Here is a 19909-nt window from a genome sequence, read left to right on the forward strand (position 1 = left end):
GCACGATCTGCTGGCGTAGTACGAGATTATTAATAGTAGAGAGCTTGAAATGGGGACCTTGTAAATTAATAAGAGTATCTATAGAGGCTTAAGTCACCGAGATCTAATCAAGTGAAGCTGGATTTCGAGGTGTGATGATGATTACATACTGGTCGAACACACCGCGGTACACAGTGGCGGCAATCGGCAGCTGAGTCATGAGCGTGGCGGCCCCATGATTTATCCGATTTCCGGAGGAACCACCTTGACGCCAGGGCGACCAACGTGTGCAAATCCAGTATAGTGAGGGGTAGGTGACTTAAAACATGGCAATCTAGATCGAAATTGAATTGCAGAAAGCCCACGTAAATGTTAATGCCATTTGCACATTTTGAAATTAACTCCAATCTAATGTAATATCTCAATCTCGGCTCGTCTATGTAAAAAGGACATGTGGCTGGATCCGCTGACAAAGTGGCTGATGCCAAGTGGTTCGGAGTCGACACGCTTGTTCAAAGAAGTCCCATACATCAATGTTCCATATTCCGGTGGTCGGTTGAAGATCATCACGCGACCATGGAGGCCTCGCCCCTCACGCAGCAGAGTCGGCCGGAGACTTTTCAGCCAAAAATTGTCCAGCTCTACGAGACGCTTTTCAAAGTATGCCACCGCGCCTCCGAGACGTCACAGCCGCATGGTGAATACTGATACGCCTACAACAGCCCGCCGATGATGTCGAGGAGCCCTCCGAGGGCTTCTGGAGAGAATTCTTTCTCTTGCCGCCAGATCGCAGTCAATTGCACGCCCTGCTGGACGGTCTGAGCCCCGATGAGACGTTGGGCCTGCAGGTCAGTCCATTTGTCTCAATGTGGTTATTTGACCCGCGCAGAGCGCTAATTTCAGCCCTACAGACTCAAACTCGACTTCTGTTCTCACGGGCGATCCGTGAAGCGGCCTCGAACACTGCTCCGAGTGATGCTTACGCATTAGATGTGAGTGATTAGGCACCAACGTTGCGCAGAGACCTGTATATAACTGACACCGTTGTCAGACCTTGACGATCTTTTTGACCAGCATCTTGAGCAAGAAATACACAAATCCCAGCTCGGATATCATTACCGTCCTGGCAGGTCTTGATGAAGTTGACCATGCCATTTCCGAGCTCGTGACCGTTCTGGACGGTACCATTCGCGGTGGCTCTAGCCGTGAGTGACCTACCAAAATTGATATTGTGACAGAGACGGCAAGCTGACTCTTGGTACTTTCAGTCGAGGTCCGACGCAAGGCAATCCGAGTGGCTATTGCTATGACCAGCGGTGCTTATAGGACAAGTCTCGTCTCCTATTTCACCCACCGAGATCTCTTCCCTTCGATGATGAAGGTATGTTCTCCCTCTACGACAAGGATCAAACAAAGCCAATGCTGATGAAACTAGTTCGTCCAAGACTCTGAAACCCCCATGGAAGTGTTTGATCCCTTCCTCCTCCTGGGACTTTTGGCGAACTATAACAAGTTCGAGTTCCAAAACCCCTATCAGCTGCGGCTGGATGACTTTGTCAACGAGGCGAGCATCCAAAAGATAGTCAAAGGCGTTGGTATGGCCAGTGGAGGCCTGCGCAATGGATATATCGCAGTCCAAGATGATATCCCCGAAGGCTGGTCACTGACCAACACTCTGATCTTCTTTGGACTCAGGGCTTTGGCACCAGGGGCGCGGGATAAGGCCAACCCTCCCACCGCAGAGGAAGCCAAAGGAATGTTTGCAGAGCTGTAAGTCTCTCAGATAATGCGCTGAAATGCATGCCGTTGCTCACATATACCGCCAGACCCGCCCAAGAGGCCGCCATTCTGATGGCCACCTACGACTTCACGAAATCGAACAAGCTTTTCGGCTACCACATGGTCCACCAAAAGCCAGAGAAAAACACGGACGAATCAGCTTTCTCTAGCTTCCTGTCGCTGTCTTCCTATCTCCTGCAGCATGCCTATCGGTCGACGAGAGTTGCGCACTATGCTGAGCTAAGCCTGTTCACACTCCGCATCCTTGTCGAGGACCCAACTCTCTGCAAGCACATCTGCAGCGACGATGGAAAGCGAAGAGTCCGAATCTGCCGGCAGAGGCAACCCTTCCTTCCAGTCGTCGGTGGTGACCGCATCCTCGCCACCGTCATCTTCGACATCATGATCGACACTATCACACATAACCTTCGCAAGCGGCTAGACGTGAACCTGTACAGGTAAGGAACCCCTCCGATGTCATTCCTGACCATTACTTCTAACACGTAAATCACAGCCACGCAATCGCCATTACCCTCCGCCTACTCTCATACCTTTCAACAAACAAAATCCGCCTAACATACCACTGGTCCGAGCTCTGGCGTACCCTCCTCTCCCTAATGCGCTTCCTAACAACCTACGCAACCGACCTCTCAACGAACCCCAAAATCCACAACCTAACTAGTTCCCTCGCCGACGTAATGGCCTTCTGCGTCTCCGGAGGCGACACCTTCCTCCCAGACCCAGCCTCCTATGACGATCTCTTCTACAAGCTCGTCGAAACAGGACCCGTCATCACGAAATTCCGCGACGCCTACTTCCCCACCTCTTCCACCGGCTCCAAGCCTTCCGAGTCTGCAGCAGTCGACACTCTTCTCTCTGTGTCGACGCACTTCTACACCCTTCTTTTTCAATCTGACGGGGACCAGGCAGTGGCTGTTGCGACGCCCAGCCCTAAGCCGGATGGTGAACCAACGCCTGTTGCATTGCCCTCTATCAAGAAGAAGAATCTTAGCCCGCGCGAGGTCCATCGCATTATCAAACAGGGGTACGATACTTTGAGTATTCAGCCGCCGGAGGGATTGAATGCGTGGTTGCGGTGGAGGGAGACGGATTGGAAGAGTGAGTTGAAGAGAGCAGCGCGGTGTGCCGTTGATGATGCGCGACAGTTAGTTGCCTGATATGGTGTGCAACGTCAAGTTGGTTTCTTGATTCCTATTCTAGCCCTTTAATGAGAGCAGTGGTACATAGCAAATGCATTGAGCATATGGAGAACGGGGATGGGAAGATATTGTTATTTTCGTTTACGATATCCTTAGAAATACATTCGACATTGTCACATACGACTTTGTTCTACAGTTGGAGTTTCGTATTATCTGAAAGTAAGAATTCATTGAACTGATTCTGTTTGAACCCCTGGTTGGTTTAGATTGCGCCCCAAAAAAAAAGGTTCTTATTAACAACAAAAAAGAAAGAGAAGAAAGCAAGCCATGACATGCTTAAGCGAGGCTACCGGAGTTATCCAGGTAAAATATAAAGGGTGTAAAAGAATCGCTCGAGGTAAGAGATACGAGTATTCATCTTACCTGATTGTGTACCGACCAAGAGCCGCCACAAGTATCTACTTTGAGGCCTTGGTGGCCTTGGGCGACTTCGTCTTGGTGGCATTCTTAGGAAAGCGAGCCTCGGGGTCGTCTGCGTACGACTCCTCGACAGGAATGTACTCGGTGCGGAAGTACTTCTCCGAGTTCTTGCTCAGCCACAGAGCGAACTTGGCAAGCTCATCACGGGTACGCTGGGTGCCACGGAGGTCCATGTTCGTTTGGGCGAGGAGTTCCGGAAGAAGACCTAGCAACAAGTTAGCAAGAGTGTTCAAGAGGTAGTGAGTGGAAGGGTGGAACATACTGAACAAACGGATGAGGTGCTCAGCACCGTACACATCGATCGGACCCTGCTTGGGGCGGAGCGGCTTGAACTTCTCGCGGAGGATACGGTACTGAGGACGTTCAATGCGGTAGAGAAGAATGGTGTCAAGCATGACGTCGAAATACTCCAGCATACCGGCGATGATCTCGTCGAGGATATCGACATCAAGACGGTAGCCCGAGCGCTTGGGGGCCTCTTCATCACGGTAGTCCTGGAAAATCATGCGGACGGTATTTTCAGCAGGAAGCTTGACGACGCAGTTGTTCTTGGTAACGTGCTCCCAGTCGTCGACGATGTAAGCCTTGAGATTGTCGGGCATCGGGATGCGGATGGACGGGCGCGCATGGAAAGCTTCTTCCTGTTCGACATGAGGTGTGAGTAAGTCGATGCAAAATTCGACTAACTCGATGCATCGATTCAATCTCGCGAGGACTTGCCGAACTAGTTTCAGAGCCGCGGGCGTTGCGAGTGGAATACACGATGGAGTCCAGGAAGTGCTGCAAGGGATTGGGACGGTTGGGGGGGGAGGAGGGGGAGTTGAAAGACGTTGGAAGGGCTGAGAGGAAGTGAAGGAAGAAAAACAAGATGGTAGGGGCCACAGGCAATTGTGTTCATATAGGCAGGCCGCAATACAGAAGCGTTGGACGTACCTTCTCGAGTTCGCTGTCACCCTTGGCGCGCTTGTTGCCTCGCCCAGGAACTGAACTGCCGCGCTCCTCGCTGTCTCGCACCGAGCCACGATCAGAGAGCGTCCGCTTGTTCTTGTTAGGCTTGGCATTCCTCTGTCGAAGTGAAGCCTCCGCATCGCGGCGGATGATGGTCTGAAGTTCACGGTTTTCTTCGTTGATTTTGCGAAGCCGGTCTTCGAAGACCCAGTCGTCCCAGCTGCGGAATGATCAGCAACGTATTCAAAGTTCTGAGTCCGGGCCCAGGTACTGAAATTGATGCAGCCGGTCTTGCAATGTAAAATACAAGGGAAGCGGGATACGGGGAATCCGAATACAGGGTTATTCAGATGGAAAGAGGAAGGGGACAGATGAGAACGATGGTTGCGTCCGAACACACGATACCAAAAAAAACCGGAGGGACTCGCAAAGAACAGGAAGTAGTGGAAAAAGGAAGAGATAGAGACTTACGTGTTTTTCCAACCTTTGTAGTGGACCAGGAACTCCAGGGGTCCGTTCTTCTTCTCGTCTTGGTGGCGCACTTCCATGATTTTGGCGTCGTAGAGGATTTCATGGTGGAAGCAAAGGACTTTCTCGTCCTTGACATAATTAGATGAAGACATTGTGACCAAGGATTTGCGTGTGTGATCAGAAAGTCGACGGCGCAGATGGTTGAATAGGCGAAGAAGCTAGATGCGCAGAGACGAAATCAAATGTCGCGCAAAGCCGGGCTCATTCACTGTCGACGGATAGGGCTCAGACACCCAGAGCGCGGATTCGGCGATAAAGCGCGGGTTCAGAGCAGATAAATGGACAGGCAGATAGAGCAATCTCTGTCAAGCTCGCGACGGCCCAGTAGATATCGATGGCGAGGTGATATCTTGGCCAGGGTAGTGGCAGTGTCGGGGCAAGTCTAACCCCGTCGGACAGGATTCCCGTGGGGATATGGCCCAGAGACGGTTGAAAGTCCCGTTACGATTGTAGATGGGATTCAAGCACTGTAGGGCTGGCTTAAATAGTTCGGCCGATACAGGCTGGCGAAGGCGAGGGCTGGAGTGGTCGATGGGGAGGCTGATCAAAGAGGCGGCGCGGGCGCGTCAAACTTGCCCCCTTCGACTGGGCCCGCGCTACCGCAAATATGTGCCACTCCGACATGACATAAGCTAGACACCATTTGACGCCCAAGCAGATTTGTACCTATACGAGATAGAGCCAGGAGGAGGCTTTATTGATTTTAATTGGCTCGCATTTTCTATCGCAGAAGAGCTGCTACTAGCAAGCAAGTTGAGAAACTGCAGGGACAAGACTACCCTGACTGCCCTTACCCGTCGCTGGTATCCATCAATGGACCGGAGTACCCTAAGCTTGAGGAAAACCCGAGAACTGATACAGATCTCACTAGATAAGGAGGTTTCAGAGCGCGAGATTGTAGTCTATAGCCCTAGGAAAGGGCCTGGATGCTTTTCAAACGCTTCGTGATGTGATCGATGATGTGCTGGGTACCCGATATATTAGTAGTACCTTAGATAGCTAGATTTGCTTTCGCTTTATGATACTATCAATAGGCTAACTGAAAGAGCACTCGCAGAACTCCCCCTCGAAGTATTTGCTGCTAGTACCGTGTGTCAGAACAATGGTGCTTCGTTTCATTCGATGGCAACCTTGGAACTCTCGGGCCTGTGGCCACTCAAGGACACCGCCACAAAATAATTTTAGAGCAAGTAGCGTAGCCAAACGGAGTTGAGCCATTGATGAAGGTTATATTTCTTTCTATATGTATTGCATCTAGCGGCCCATGATAGTAAGAATCTACCATCCGAGGAGTTTAAGGATGGAAGAGATCTCGACTTCAAGCCCCTGTATCACAGCTATATAAGGGTAAGTCAGCAAAGGGATGAACAGGAAATACAATTATTTTATGAGATTCCGAGTCGGTACGGACTTTAGAGATGATATTGTAAGAAAAGGTTCATCGGCTGTACTCTTTGGTGTGTAGGCAACGTTCTTGCGCTATTTTGGAAGAATCGTGACTGGTAGAACCGCAGAATTAGATACTTTCCTTGCTTATGTTTTATATACCAATTAAATGAGCTTCAAAGTGAAGAGAAACGGCAGTACCATAGAGCCATGCGATGTGCTTCTTACGATTGTTGAAAATGGTCCGAGCCGGGATGGTTGACTTAACCCGCGGCCGCCGCCCATCGTCAGAGAGGCCAGCTTTGCCATCCACCACCACTTCATGCCCTGTCAGGTGTAACCCTTCATCCCACTTCGTCTGTCTACCTCCAAGGTGTCCATACTCTCATTTTTGTGGGCTAAGGACTTTTCACTTCATTATACATCACGTGACCAAATTATCACGAAAATTCGCGAGACGCGTCGCGGTCCCGATTCGGACTACGCGCCCAACTTGGTGATGTCAGGTTGAAGGACGACGACCAATATCGCGAGAAGCCATTGCGCACAAACTGAAAGCAAAGAAGAAGCGTACCTTCCAAACGCCAAGATGGCACCCACCGAGGAATCCATCCTGAGCAAGTTCCTGCTGTCCCCGGCTCCATTGCCGACAGTGCTCTCTCTCCAAAAATTCACAGAACTCTTCCCCAAACGTCTCCGGGGCCATCCGCACATCCGGACCCTGTACCGGGAACTACAGCAAGTGCGTGAACATGATCTGGACCGGGTGAACGAGAACATCGACCACGAGCTCCAGCAAGGGGAGCGGCAAAAGGCCGAGCTACGCAAAGCCATGCTTGCCGAAGGCGTGGAGGCCGCTAATGCGGACGAGCAGCGTGAGATCGATATGGATATTCAACTCTTTGGCCAGAATTCAAGTGATCAAGAACGGTTTCATTCCACTGCGAGTCTTCTAGATGAGATGGAGGCGGCCTGTGCCAACATTGAGCGTGAGATTGCCGATGTGGACGGCGAGGCTGCGGGCCTTTTGACGGAGTTACAGACGACTGTTGGGAATATGAGTGATCTGCGCTATGGCAAGCTGCAAGGGCTGGCTGGTATGGAGAGCAATATTGGCGAGGAGGCGATTCGGGGGCTGGAGCATTTGGAGGATGCTTGTTACCGAGGGATGGCGGGGACAAGCAAGTAAATTTCTATGTACACTATTTATTCTGTTTTCATGTCCTGTTCTAGCGCTTACGAGCCCTTGGGCTGCCTCTTATGAAGTTTACGACATGATAATATTGAGTTGAGATGGATTGGCGCATTATTTTATTTTAAAACGACTATTAACTAGTAGGTACTACTCCCTAGTAGTAAGAAGCCACCAGGCCATCGGCCGAAGCCAACGTAAAACACTAGTTGTTAGTTGACTACCAACCACAATCTAATGCAACGTTGCTTGAGAGAGTAATACTGATTGCCAGGAATTAATTACGCCGTGGGGTCTGGCTGCACTTCGAGAACCCCACGATCGTGTGGGGACAACGCGACCCGCGTCGCGCCGGCCTCTTCAACTCCAACTTCAACTTTCGGACTCACGCCTGCACAGCACCACCACGTCTCCGAACCTCCCAGAGCCATGCCGTCAATAAATTTGCACCCGACTTCTTCGGACGCAACTAGGACAACGTCCTCCACGGTCCCCGTCGCTGCCAGCAACCCGCTGCCTCAACTCCTCCAAACCCCTTCGGGCCTGGCGATTGTCGAGCTCCAGGGTACGATCAACCTGCCTTCGATCGAGGCCGAAGAAGAATACTACGAGAAATATGGATCGCCCTCGAGTAAACATGGTGCTTCCTTCGAAACGCCGGTCGGAAAGCTCATGTTCCCGGACTACTCGCCGCTGAACCCGGACGACACCAAATGGATGAAACGGGCGTACCTCTATGTTGGTCGGTACCAGCGGATGACGGGCGAGGTGAAAAAGCTCCCGCGCCCCATTGCCGTCTTACAGAAGCGGGCTTCTGCTGCTCACAGTGAAGAGCTGGAGGTGGTGGAAATTGTGCGCTACAAAGTGTTCTTCAAGAACCGACCAGAGCCTGTGAACGACATCTGATCGTGTTGTTGGAGGAAGTTGATTGATATGAGAGATGGAGATTGATCAGATATACCTGCAGGTGACTGGAAGCTGGGAGTGTCGTCCTTCGTGCAGCTGGCCCGTCCGGGAGAGAATTTTCCAGCAGAATAAACACCAATGCACTGTGCTTCTTCTTGGTGCAATTGGACAACCGGGTACTTTCAAGTCTACACCCGCATGCTGCATACTGAAATGGCTGGGCTCGTTTGAGTCTGCTATGTCTCCTACCTGGCGCATCCGTCGGGAGTCAGTTGTCAACAACCACGAGCAACGAACCACGGACGGCAGTTTCCAAACCCTGGGCGTCAATGCAGTCAGAATTGGGCTCTGTGGGCTTTGTTCAAGATAAAACCGGACCAAATGACTTCAGCCTTGCCTCATTCCTGTGTGTTCAGCCCGCCTAGAGCAATTCCAAGTGCAACTGCGCCTATCCGCGGAAAGCCATGCGGTAGGAATGTGAAACCTTATGCAGCAGCCCCCGCTCCCCAACCTTTTAATCTCCCTCACTCCGCCAACTCCCTCGAAGCCGCGAGGAAGTGCATTGCTGCGGCCTTCAACTCAATTGCTAAGGTCCCTTCGCTTCGAACGGAGTCATCTTCCTGACGGCCGCTAATAGAGCCCCCCCCTCCCACCCAATAATTTGACTTTCCCACACGGCAACATGACGGTCCCCGAACCTGACGAGGCCATCTTCCCATCTAACCTGGGCCCTGAATATGTCGGCTTTGATCATATCCAGTGGTACGTCGGAAATGCCAAGCAAGCCGCCTCGTACTACATCACGCGCTTCGACTTCGCCCTGATTGCCTACCGCGGCCCAGAGACGGGATCACTGTACCTAGCCAGCTATGCAATCGCCAACGGCAGAGCCGTCTTCATCCTCACGAGTCCAGTCTGTGGCCCTTCGCACCCGGAAAACAAAGCCCTGCAGAACGCCACTGCCGAAGATCGTGCGACCTTGAGCGCCATCCACGAACAATTGACCATTCACGGCGACGGGGTAGCCGACGTGGCTTTCGAGGTCAAAGGTAATATTGGAGCGGTATGGAAACGGGCAATTGAGAACGGGGCATCGGCCATTTCCAAGCCGCGGACCGTTGCGAGCGAGGGAGGCGGGTCGATCACCACGGCTACAATCGGGACATACGGCGACACGGTACACTCGCTGATCAATCGTGAAAATTACCCCGAAAGCGCGCCCTTTTTGCCTGGCTTTCAAACCGTCCAGGCCAGCGAGGGAGACCCAATCAACCTACTGCTTCCGTCCGTGCGGTTTCTCGAGATCGATCATTGCGTCGGGAATCAGCCATGGGGAGGAGTGGACAAAGTCGTGCAGTATTATGAGAAATGCCTGGAATTTCACCGCTATTGGACAGTCGACGACAAAGCCATGTGCAGTGACTACTCAGCAATGCGTTCGATAGTGGTCGCATCCCCGAATGAGACCATCAAAATGCCAATGAACGAACCAGCCGCCGGCAAGAAAAAGTCCCAGATCGAAGAGTTCGTGGACTACTACCATGGGTCCGGCGTCCAACACATTGCTTTCCGTACAGAGGATATCGTCGAGGCCGTGACGCATCTCCAAAAACGTGGAGTGCAATTCCTACGTGTCCCAGAAGGGTACTACACGGATCTGCGCCAGCGCCTGTCAAAGGTATCGTGGACGCTGGATGCAGACGTGGACGTTCTGAAGCAACTCAATATCCTGGTCGACTTTGACGAGCGCGGGTACCTCCTCCAGATCTTCGCGAAGCATGTAGGAGACCGACCAACGGTGTTTGTGGAGGTGATACAGCGGCAAGGCTTTGATGGATTTGGAGCGGGCAATTTCAAGAGTCTATTTGAGGCGTTTGAAAGGGAACAGGCGCTACGAGGGAATTGGTGATTCCTTCACATTATTATTATTTTTTTTGAAACGGTTGCATGCGCAGCCGAGTACCAAGAAGCATTATGCGTCCAAGCTATTCAAGTGCATGGAGATAGACAGTCAACCAGCTAAAATGCCCAGAATGAAGTCGAATGGTTACCTTTGATAGAATGCAGTCCCGTTCCAAACCACCTGGCCCTCATGCTTGGCCATCATCATCTCCGACTCATCGTGTGATAGGCTTCTTTGCCATCACACTCCGACGGATGTCCGGCTGGCAACAAAGAAGTTTAGACAACACTCTACACTCCACCTAACTAGCAGCCCGCTCGCTATACCCACATTCATCGTCCTACCATCTGAGCGCATTCATCCATCAACCTCGCAATGTCCTCAGCAGCAACCGGATTCCTAGGAAGATTATGTCTCCCCTCATGCCGAACGTCTACCGCATCGCAGGATCCGACAAATGAACCAACTGCAAAGAAGCCGGCAATCGCGGATCAACTCGTCCATAAACATGAACCGTCGGAATCACAATACGCAGACCACCTGGCAAACTCGTAACGTCCAACCCAAATACATCTTCCGGATCAACAGGAGTCTCCGGATCGAGATTTAAATCGCCATCCCCGTGGGCGCCCGGCGTAAGCCATCGATCCCTTCCCCATTTCAGGATCGCCGCTTTAGAACCCCGTTTTCTAAGAGCTATCTTCGTCTTTCGATCCCATCCTCTCGCCTGTTCGGAAATGGGCAAAGAAGAAATTCGACCGCTGACCGAGAAACTCGGGATCCCAAAGGCTACCAGCGACCGCATAATTATCCCATGTCTTGAGCAGCAATTGCCCTCCATCCACCAGAGATTCCCCGATGCTATCATCGTGAAGTTGGTCCCGAACTGTGTCGATGCACAGGCATCGATGCGCACCCTCACCATACGACCAGAATTGGACTTTAAATACCATCTGAAGATGTCTTTGGCCTGCCAAATTACCTCTGCTCTTCGAACTATCACGCCTTGGACGACCTGCGGTGGTCCGATCCAGACGGGTCTTCTGGAAAAATTCCTGCCCGATGACCTTTGGGTTTTCAGAGAAACCGCGGCTGTCTCGGGAGGTCAAGACGACTTTAATGATGCGCGCCATCTCTCCTGTATTTTGCGGGAGATTTTAGAGACCAGGGCACAGGTGAATGACGAGGCTCTGATCATCGCAGCGGCATTCCCTCAGAAGCCTTATGGAGATAGTCGGACATATGCGGAGATTCTGTATGGCTTAGAGACAATCTCCCAAAAGAAAGACTGGTTCCAGGGGTATGTCCCATGCACAAGTGCCGATGGATCTTTGCTGACATTGCGCAAACAGATATGTGAAGGTATTATTCGACCTCGTCCTCCCTCCACTCGTCCAATACGGAGTCGGAATAGAAGGCCACGGACAAAACCTCGTGGCGCGCGTGTGTCGCTCAACTGGAAAGATCAAAGGATACGCCGTTCGAGACTTCGGTGGGATAAGAATGCACGTACCGACTTTGCAGAAGCTGGGCGTGAAATTTGACGCGCTGCCGCCTGGGGCAGCAACCTTGACGGGTAATCTGGTAAACGTGTGGACGAAGGTGCATCACTCGATTGTCCAGAATCACATCGGATTGTTGTTGAATGCACTTGGATTGGAGAATCACGGCGGGTGGGCGATTGTTTTGGAAGCGCTTTCGACAACACTGGAGCACGACGGGGACGGTTCGGGGAAAGGATTGTTCGAGTTCTTCACGAGGGAGACGATGCCGTTTAAATGTTTCTTGCGGATGAGAATAGAGAGCAAGTACCGTGATGTAAGTGGTTGACGTCCTGGGTTGCGCTACCAGCTTTTTAACTTGTTATGTTGGCAGTATGTCGAGAGAGAGGTTCCGAATGTGCTTCTCATGGATTCACCGCAGTGGAAGTCCATCTTGGAGAAATACCAGCCCTCACTTCATGCCACTTGACGAGCGCGTCATCTGACACGCAGGTGGCCAGTTGACTGACCCGTCTCGACTTTCGTGGTGTTCAGTTGTGGTCGTTTTAGCAGCTCATTGCAGGATGTCAGTGTCTAGGAGAAATTGTTCTGCAGACTCGAAAGTTAGCTATGTCTGATATGAAAGCATCTGGTCCGGATTTATGGCAACGTGGTAGAGGTATAATGGTCTGCGATCTGGTGGTAATCATGAAAAAGACTGAGCCCGACGAGTACCGGTCATCGCGCACAATGGCGGTGATGTCCAGTGCCCAGTACGCAAAAGATGATAGTGCGGCAGCGAAGGTCATGCCCGTGGCTGCCTGGATCCCGAGGCGCCAACAGAGTCAGCATAAATAACTACCAACTTCCTCATCAACTCTCTCCTCTTCTCTTCTTCCTTTCCCACCCATCTCGTAGAAACCCCCCTCCCCCCTTCTCACCTGAACCCCCGGGCTAACCACCATCTATATGCTAACCATGCAGGTGAATTCCCCCTCCTCTGAAACTCCCGACTGATCATCATCTAGATGCTAACCCCACAGCTCGCTCAAACCCCAGACTAACCATGCAGATGCTAACCACGCAGGCACATTAGCCTGCATGGTTCTAGTGTACAGATAAATTACTCTTGTAGCCACCAACTGACCATTTAATTGCTAACTTGATGCTATCCCCATACCTTCCTTGTCCCCGAGCTAGCCTGTCGCAGAAGTGACTACCCATTTCCATGTATCCCACTTTCTCTCGTACCGCGCCCAAGCAGCCGTCCCCGAATTCACTGCCCATACCCGCATAACCTCCGATTTCCCATACGGCGTTCAAGCAGCTGCGGACTTCCGAGGCCGTCACTTCTCTATTCCACCGAGCAAGGAGACTGTTCGACATTTGCGTGCGAGTAAACAACACTCCCCGATCAAAAGTCTTGCTCCCATGAGACTGGCCGGTACCAAATGTGCCAGAGCTCGGCGACATACCAGAGGGCACCCTTATCTTTTTTTGTTTCTCTTGTATCTGCTTGTTGACTTCGTATGTTGAGAGACAAACACCCGGCGGACTGGAAACGTAAACATCGCGTGGACCAGCGCGTCGGGATTCTGGCCCATGTGAGGATTATATTATTGCCGCAACATCAAGTTAGCAGGCTAAAGAGCTTCTCTTATTAAGAACGCCTGTGCGTCGGTTTAATTACCCAAGATATTTCCAAACCTCGGGCAGTGATCCAAATCACTCTCCCGTAATAGGCAAACGCACGCAGTCACATCCCCAGATCGCAAACAAGCCACTACATACTACAGTAATGTGGAGCGGGACCCAACGCTAGTTCCATTTCGATGCTTGTACAAAAGCACAGACCAGCGACCCTACAGGGGCAAGGCGATGCATCTCCCGAGGCCGATTTGATCGACGGTGGGACGCGCGGAATTCCGACGCGCCGGCTGAATATTTCCGCACTTGCATCATCGCATTTGCTTACCAGGCAATGTATGAACTAGATCGCAATCGCAATCGCAGGCCGCAAGAGAGAAGAAAGAAAGAACTTCAACATGCAAAATACAAGAACGACTGACGCCGCTTCCGACCCGACGGAAACCGCCCCAATCGGACCAAATGGTGCCAATTAATAATTAGCCGGCGCGATGCCATCCTCTTGGCCCCCACAGAACACAACATCCCGCATATAAGAACCCCCGCGATGCCCCGCGGCTCCGTCGGATTGCTCTCTCACTCTCTTCGCAACCTGCGCCGATATTCTACGTCGTCCACCATGGCCCCTATCGAGCGAATCACTCTCTTCAACGTCCCCAAGGAGGAGGACCGCAAGCGCCTGCTTGAGCAGTACAAGGTCCTTGCGAAGACTGCCACCAGGGTATGCCAGCTTCGCGCTTTACCACCTGTCGCAATCCGCCATTGCCCGGCCATACACACTTAGAGAACCGACAGCTGACGTGGACTTCTACTTCTAGGATGGCAAGCCCTACATCCTCGCCGCCGCCGTTGGCGAGTCCTTTGACGATCCCCGTAACAAGGGCTTCAACATCTCGGTCAAGACTACCTTCGCCTCGCTGGACGATATGAAGTATTACGATACCGAGTGCGAGGCACACAAGGCACTGAAGGCTGTTGCGGGCCCAGTCAAGACCGATGTTCTGACTACCTACTACGAGAACGTCCTGTGAAGATACCAGGGTATCCGTGAATTGGCTTTGAAACAGTGATGATTACAATCTGTACATAGTAGAATTGAGGTCTTTTGCATGGGATTTTTCAGGCTGACTGGGATTGAATTTGATACTTACTTAAACGCTATATGAATTCCCGACTGTTATCGCCTAGGATAGTTTCCTTTAGGTAAATCTGCGAGCTTGAGGCTGCAGAAGAATTCGCGGTATCGAGATCACTAATCATAAGTTGCGAAGCAAGAATCGTCGCATTCGTGGTCATAACCAGTGACAGGATCCAAGACTGCTACGACCGACCAAATTTGCCTCACCGTCGCTGCATGTAACGGGGTTCCGAATATCTCATGCTTACGATTCGGGTCGGCGCCAGCTTCCAACAGCATCTTCACAATACCAGGAGAATCGCTTCGGGCTGCCAATAGAAGAGGAGTAAGGCCGTCAAAATCCACGGGGTCTGGGTCAGCCTGGTGCTTGAGTAAGAGACCAACATGTTGGATTGATCCATTTCCAGCTGCGTAAAAGAGCGCAGTCCTGTTGTGTTTGTCTCTAGCGTTGACATCGACGCCGGGAGCGGTCAAGATAAGACGAGGAAGCGCCGAATGAATCGAACGACGGGCACACGCCAGAATCAATGGCGTTTTGCCTTCGTCATCGCCATGGTTAAGGCCGACGTTGATTCCAATGTCTAAATCCTTACGGTGAAGGAAACATGCGGTGGTGGACGTCCGCGAGCGTTCGATAGTGTGGAGTAGTGCAGTACGGCCAGTCCAGTCGACGAATTTGGCATCAATGCCAGGGTGATCTAGAAGCAAGCTGACGATTTCAGTGTGACCGAGGAAAGCCGCTCGCGTAAGGGCAGGGGTGTGCAGATAGGATGCCGCATTTACTCGAATGTCTTTTGAAGCAAGAAGTGCCTTGACTACCGCAACGTGCCCTTCACTTGCGGCCGCCACGAGAGGGGTTTTTCTCAGGATTGGAGATGAAGAAGATGAATGGAGGGGAGAGAATAGGGGGAAAGACGAAGCAGGACAGATTCGATTCGGATCCGTCCCCTCTTGCCCAAGGAGAAAAGTGACGATATCGGCGTGCCCGTAGTTGGCGGCATGGAAAAGAGCAATATGGATTTTCTCTTGGGCGCGGTCCCAGTAAGCAACGCCCGGTTGGACGCTGTACCAGTCTTTCGGCTCGGAAAAGGACTCGATCGACATCTGGACAGTTCGGAGACATCCTTTCATTGACGCGTCGAATAGGGCGTGCATGGAACCCCGGGATCCAGAATCTCTGCGATATAGTGATCCATTCAGCCGCCGGTAAAGGGACCGATGCGTTTTCACGAGCGAGTTGATGTCATTCTGGTCCAGCCGATCTGCGATTGTGAGAAGGAGTTCGGTGGGGAGCGTGGGAAGACTTACTGTCTCGGTGTCTGTACTCATCGTGTCGACAAGACTGCCCTACACTGAAGTCCTAGAGCTGTGGTTTGGCGTAAGCGTGAAAATCGCAGATAAATGGTGCGTAATGAAGAGGTACGGCGCGGTGAAGAGGAGCAGCTCTTGGGTGAGCCTTCTTTTAAAACACGCCTGCCTCTAATTAATGCCCTACAATGTTGTTGCCAGTGGTGCCTGCCCTCTGGTCAAGGAAGGTGCGGCCTAGGATGCGAGAGCCGACGGTGGAAAGCCGAGATCGGATGACTCAGCAGAATACACACTGTGAAGCCGCCATTCCCGACGAGGCGAGATCCGAGACGCATCAATCCTTGTGACCCAGCCAGATTCCCGCGAAAACCGGATCCAAGCTCGCCCGGGATGCGATCTAGTCTTTCGTGTGAGTTCTGCAGGTGAGGATGCCACTCCACTCTCCTCGAAATGACATCATCGGAAACAAAGTGCTAACCCGACATATCAACTAGGAAATCGAAAATTAAATGCATCAATTTAGGCACTGCTCCATGCCAGAAATGTTCGAAATCCAGAATCCCGGGGTGTGAACTGAGCAGACCGTCCAACAGGACACCCCGCAAAGCTACTCATCGCGCCAGACATGCAACGCCTGGCCAGCGAATTACCACTGAAATTGAAAGCGATGCGCCTTCCAGTTCAGCAGCTTCGCCTGCAAGACCTGGGTATAATTCCCAATCGGTCGTCCAGGACTTCGCACAATATGGAGACAACACACAGGTAGATAGACATTTGACAAGTCTATCGACCGACCTCGTGCTGAAATCCTTGAATGTGTTCGTGAACAAATACCCTGAGCTTGCAATTTTGCATCTGCCATCGTTTGCCAAAAAGCACCAGTCTCAGGATTCCAAAGAGATCAAAACTCTACTGGCTGCTCTATTGGCAATCACCAGATCTCACCCTCTTCTCATTACCTTCCCATGGGAAAGCTCCCTGCTACCCAAAGAACGTTATGCGGAGTATGCCCGGGAGAGATTGTCCAAAAGTTCGTTCGAGGCTCCACGACTCGAGGTGGCGCAGGCTCTGCTTATCATGACTGTTTACGAATGGGGTACGCGAGAGTTCCACCGCGCCTGGATATATTGTGGTAAGTGCTAGGCAGGAATTTGACTAATGTTTCATGGCTGACGAGTAACAGGCATCGCGACTCGGATCATGCAGGCATTGAACAGTTCTCGAATCGCACCCTATCCACTCGATTCCACGCCGAGTGAGCGAGAGCGCGAACGCGAAGCCGTTTCATTCGCCATTGAGAACAGAACCACGTGGGCATGCTTTATCCTGGACCGGATGGTCAGTTCCGGAACCTATAACCCACCAATGCTTCCCTGGTCAGAGATGGAAAAATTGAAGGTCTCCCGGCCTCTGAGTGCTGTCGAATTTGCGTTTGGGCCCGACCTTGTGTCGCAGACAAATGCCATGGAACACAATCTCTCTACTCCGCAGCGTGAGCAAACCGCTCTATTCGACATTACTCAATCATTCGAGGTCCTCGTGTCCGGATTTGATATCTGGGCACAGGTCATGACATTCATTTACAATGATGGTCGCCGAGCCCCGGGGATGTGTGCACCGCAGAATTGTCCCTGGGCGCCGGAATCCCCGTGGTCCAAGACGAGGCATCATCTACAGACATGGAGGGCCAATCAACACCATAGGCTCTATTACCCTGAGAATAGTGTGCTGGCTCACACTACTCTCGGTTATGGGGAGTCGTTCACTTATCTCAATCTTCTTTACTCAATATGGTAGGTGCTAATTGACTCTGGCCAGTTGGAAATTTGCTGACTTGCGATTATACAGTACATTAATGCTTCACCGCGAATATTTCCCCTTCATGCCGACCGGAGTATCAGCACCTAGAGGACCGATCGACCCACCGACTCTCGAAGCGGAGTCGCCCGAAGGATGGTGGGAGGCAAGTTCATTCGAGCTATTTGGGGCAGCTGAAAACATTGCCCGGCTACTACACGATGCCTCCGAGTGTGGCGCAGAAATCATATCACCATTTGTTGGCTTCTGTGCATTTTCAGCCGCCTACATGAACCTCTATGTATTTAGATTTCCACAGATGAACCTAGGCCGCAGCCAGAACGCAGAGCGGAATCTGAATTACTGCATGACCTACCTGGAGAACTTCCGACAGGTCTGGAAACTCGCCGATAGCTGGGTAAGTACCGTCGAGATCTAGCACTGGACTTGAGTTTTCCTAATAATCTATGCCCCAGATTGCAACGATCAAGAACGCCTCCCTCTTGTACCAGCGAGCAACCGCCGATAGATCTCGATACCAAGGAAAGTCGCGCGCAGACTTCGACGTTCTACACCAGTCGATCCACGAGTTTCGTGTCGTCGACCGATCCGACCAGCATCTTCAGGAAATTGAGGGCGCTGAAAGAGAGGCAGTACCGGTGCCTACTCCTGCTACGAATCCTGGAACAGACTCGCTTGATTTGGATATGCCGCTCAACAACCTGCTCACGGAAGTTAGCACGTATGCTCATGAGCAGGGTATGTGGTCGCATTGGTGGGGGTCTCTTGATGACATTAACTTGTCTGTGTTTCAAGAGCCGGATAATCCGGAATAAACGCGGACATAATTCTAATCTATCAAAATCAATATCTTCAATCCAGACCGACCTTTTCGGCAATCGGCACCACCTTAAACGGTGTGGCCTATTTATCTATCGTGATAGTCAGCATCGATGACTAGGTTAGCTCACCAGAATATTTTCTGAAGTGAGGCTGTTCGGGACTTCTGGTCCCGCCAGGATTCAAAGTGGCGTCTATACACTTTCCGCAACTGGGCTAGCCTGCTCCAGCAGATCGCCGGTGGGACCCAACGATTATAATCTCACTATCTTTCCGTGGTTCACCATGCCCGTCATACTCAGCTAATTCGGAGGATCCCTTATGGTATGGATGATATATAGGGGGAGGAACTGCAACCGGCACACACGCGGTTCAAATATCATTCAAGTCCAACTTGTACTTTCTCATTCAACCGATTGGAAGCCGGGCCGATATGGTTGTCGCAAACACCAAAATATCTGTGGAAGCCGGAGCAGCAGTATACACGCCCTTCACCCTATCATTTTACCACCTCTGGGTCCTGGAACTCTCCAATCCATAACCCTGGCGCCGTCCGACCAAGAGCATCCAGTTACCATTCTTCAAATAATTCATCGGCCAACGACATGTGAACATCGGACGTGGTACCGGCTACTATCTGGGACATGGCAACATCCCTGAGCAAACCGAGCTGACTCTGATGGATCTCAATCATCACTCCTTAAAGGCTGCTAAGAAGCGACTCGGCAGATCATCGACCATGACGATCGAAGCCGACGTTACGCAGTCGCTGTCATTTGAGGGTTTTACGATTCGATATCGATTTTTTCTTCCTCTCCACTGTCTTCCCAGGCCGTTGGAAGACAATATGAAACACTTCATCGAATTGAAGCCCCACCTGGCACCGAATGGAGTCGTGTATGTAACGACTATCCTGGGGAAGGATGCTCAGCACAAATGGTTTGGCAGCCTCCTGATGAAATTTTACAATCGCAAGGGCATCTTTGGCAATTAGGGAGATGGAGAGAAGGTAATTCGGAAGGCCCTCTGCAAATACTATGCAGAAGTTGAAACGAAGGTTGTGGGACGTGTCCTCCTGTTTCAGCTTCGCAGCTAAAGCTCTAAAGATGCGGTGGACTCTGCGAAACCACAAGACGCTCGCATTATGTATGCTATGTTAGATGTGGAGTAATAGAGGATAAATGGGCCGATTCATGGGAATCAACATCGTAATCATGTTGCCGACTAGGACAATGGTCTCGACCATAACCGCAGCGATGGTGTAAAGGGAGTTAGTAGCCCGAGGTAAAACACTGTGACGGTCCCTCAGAGATCAACATTAAGTGCTACTCGTATTATCTCAAATGAACCACTTCTTCTCCAAGCAACCAGACAAGCTGACCGAATGATGAAAAAGGTCGCGCCGATCGGAGGTAGTATAAGTCCGATGACACT

The 19909-nt window shown here is 51.4% G+C and overlaps 10 protein-coding genes across 10 annotated transcripts; 8 read left to right on the forward strand and 2 right to left on the reverse strand.

Moving 5' to 3' along the window:
- Window positions 1–555: 555 nt before the first annotated feature.
- Window positions 556–2936, forward strand: N7532_003123 (ARMH3 family protein; the record flags this gene model as incomplete). Its single annotated transcript, XM_056615617.1, has 8 exons — window positions 556–639; window positions 702–827; window positions 891–971; window positions 1031–1184; window positions 1248–1360; window positions 1415–1749; window positions 1806–2216; window positions 2273–2936. 8 exons carry the CDS (start codon window positions 556–558, stop codon window positions 2934–2936), a joined length of 1968 nt encoding a protein of 655 aa, XP_056475974.1.
- A 440-nt stretch (window positions 2937–3376) lies between these two features.
- On the reverse strand, window positions 3377–4969 carry N7532_003124 (Chromatin modification-related protein eaf3; the record flags this gene model as incomplete). The annotated part of the gene is made up of 4 exons (XM_056615618.1): window positions 3377–3603; window positions 3661–4039; window positions 4332–4566; window positions 4818–4969. The coding sequence occupies 4 exons, from the start codon at window positions 4967–4969 to the stop codon at window positions 3377–3379; spliced, it is 993 nt and encodes a 330-aa protein (XP_056475975.1).
- A 1883-nt stretch (window positions 4970–6852) lies between these two features.
- N7532_003125 (Cnl2/NKP2 family protein) lies at window positions 6853–7452 on the forward strand (the record flags this gene model as incomplete). The annotated part of the gene is made up of 1 exon (XM_056615619.1): window positions 6853–7452. The coding sequence occupies one exon, from the start codon at window positions 6853–6855 to the stop codon at window positions 7450–7452; it is 600 nt and encodes a 199-aa protein (XP_056475976.1).
- A 432-nt stretch (window positions 7453–7884) lies between these two features.
- Window positions 7885–8361, forward strand: N7532_003126 (Ctf8 family protein; the record flags this gene model as incomplete). The annotated part of the gene is made up of 1 exon (XM_056615620.1): window positions 7885–8361. One exon carries the CDS (start codon window positions 7885–7887, stop codon window positions 8359–8361), a length of 477 nt encoding a protein of 158 aa, XP_056475977.1.
- Window positions 8362–9043: 682 nt separating this feature from the next.
- Window positions 9044–10270, forward strand: N7532_003127 (4-hydroxyphenylpyruvate dioxygenase family protein; the record flags this gene model as incomplete). Its single annotated transcript, XM_056615621.1, has 1 exon — window positions 9044–10270. The coding sequence occupies one exon, from the start codon at window positions 9044–9046 to the stop codon at window positions 10268–10270; it is 1227 nt and encodes a 408-aa protein (XP_056475978.1).
- Window positions 10271–11001: 731 nt separating this feature from the next.
- On the forward strand, window positions 11002–12235 carry N7532_003128 (IucC family-domain-containing protein; the record flags this gene model as incomplete). The annotated part of the gene is made up of 3 exons (XM_056615622.1): window positions 11002–11564; window positions 11617–12082; window positions 12140–12235. 3 exons carry the CDS (start codon window positions 11002–11004, stop codon window positions 12233–12235), a joined length of 1125 nt encoding a protein of 374 aa, XP_056475979.1.
- A 1776-nt stretch (window positions 12236–14011) lies between these two features.
- On the forward strand, window positions 14012–14423 carry N7532_003129 (Dabb family protein; the record flags this gene model as incomplete). Its single annotated transcript, XM_056615623.1, has 2 exons — window positions 14012–14113; window positions 14211–14423. 2 exons carry the CDS (start codon window positions 14012–14014, stop codon window positions 14421–14423), a joined length of 315 nt encoding a protein of 104 aa, XP_056475980.1.
- A 221-nt stretch (window positions 14424–14644) lies between these two features.
- On the reverse strand, window positions 14645–15859 carry N7532_003130 (ankyrin repeat domain-containing protein; the record flags this gene model as incomplete). The annotated part of the gene is made up of 1 exon (XM_056615624.1): window positions 14645–15859. One exon carries the CDS (start codon window positions 15857–15859, stop codon window positions 14645–14647), a length of 1215 nt encoding a protein of 404 aa, XP_056475981.1.
- A 369-nt stretch (window positions 15860–16228) lies between these two features.
- On the forward strand, window positions 16229–18471 carry N7532_003131 (fungal specific transcription factor domain-containing protein; the record flags this gene model as incomplete). Its single annotated transcript, XM_056615625.1, has 6 exons — window positions 16229–16247; window positions 16362–16561; window positions 16601–16970; window positions 17022–17631; window positions 17687–18053; window positions 18112–18471. The coding sequence occupies 6 exons, from the start codon at window positions 16229–16231 to the stop codon at window positions 18469–18471; spliced, it is 1926 nt and encodes a 641-aa protein (XP_056475982.1).
- A 743-nt stretch (window positions 18472–19214) lies between these two features.
- N7532_003132 (S-adenosyl-L-methionine dependent methyltransferase) lies at window positions 19215–19469 on the forward strand (the record flags this gene model as incomplete). Its single annotated transcript, XM_056615626.1, has 1 exon — window positions 19215–19469. One exon carries the CDS (start codon window positions 19215–19217, stop codon window positions 19467–19469), a length of 255 nt encoding a protein of 84 aa, XP_056475983.1.
- Window positions 19470–19909: the final 440 nt, after the last annotated feature.

This window comes from Penicillium argentinense (assembly GCF_028826775.1).
Source record: "Penicillium argentinense strain IBT 30761 chromosome Unknown utg000004l_segment0_segment0, whole genome shotgun sequence".
In the NCBI taxonomy this organism is placed as follows: Eukaryota; Fungi; Ascomycota; class Eurotiomycetes; order Eurotiales; family Aspergillaceae; genus Penicillium; species Penicillium argentinense.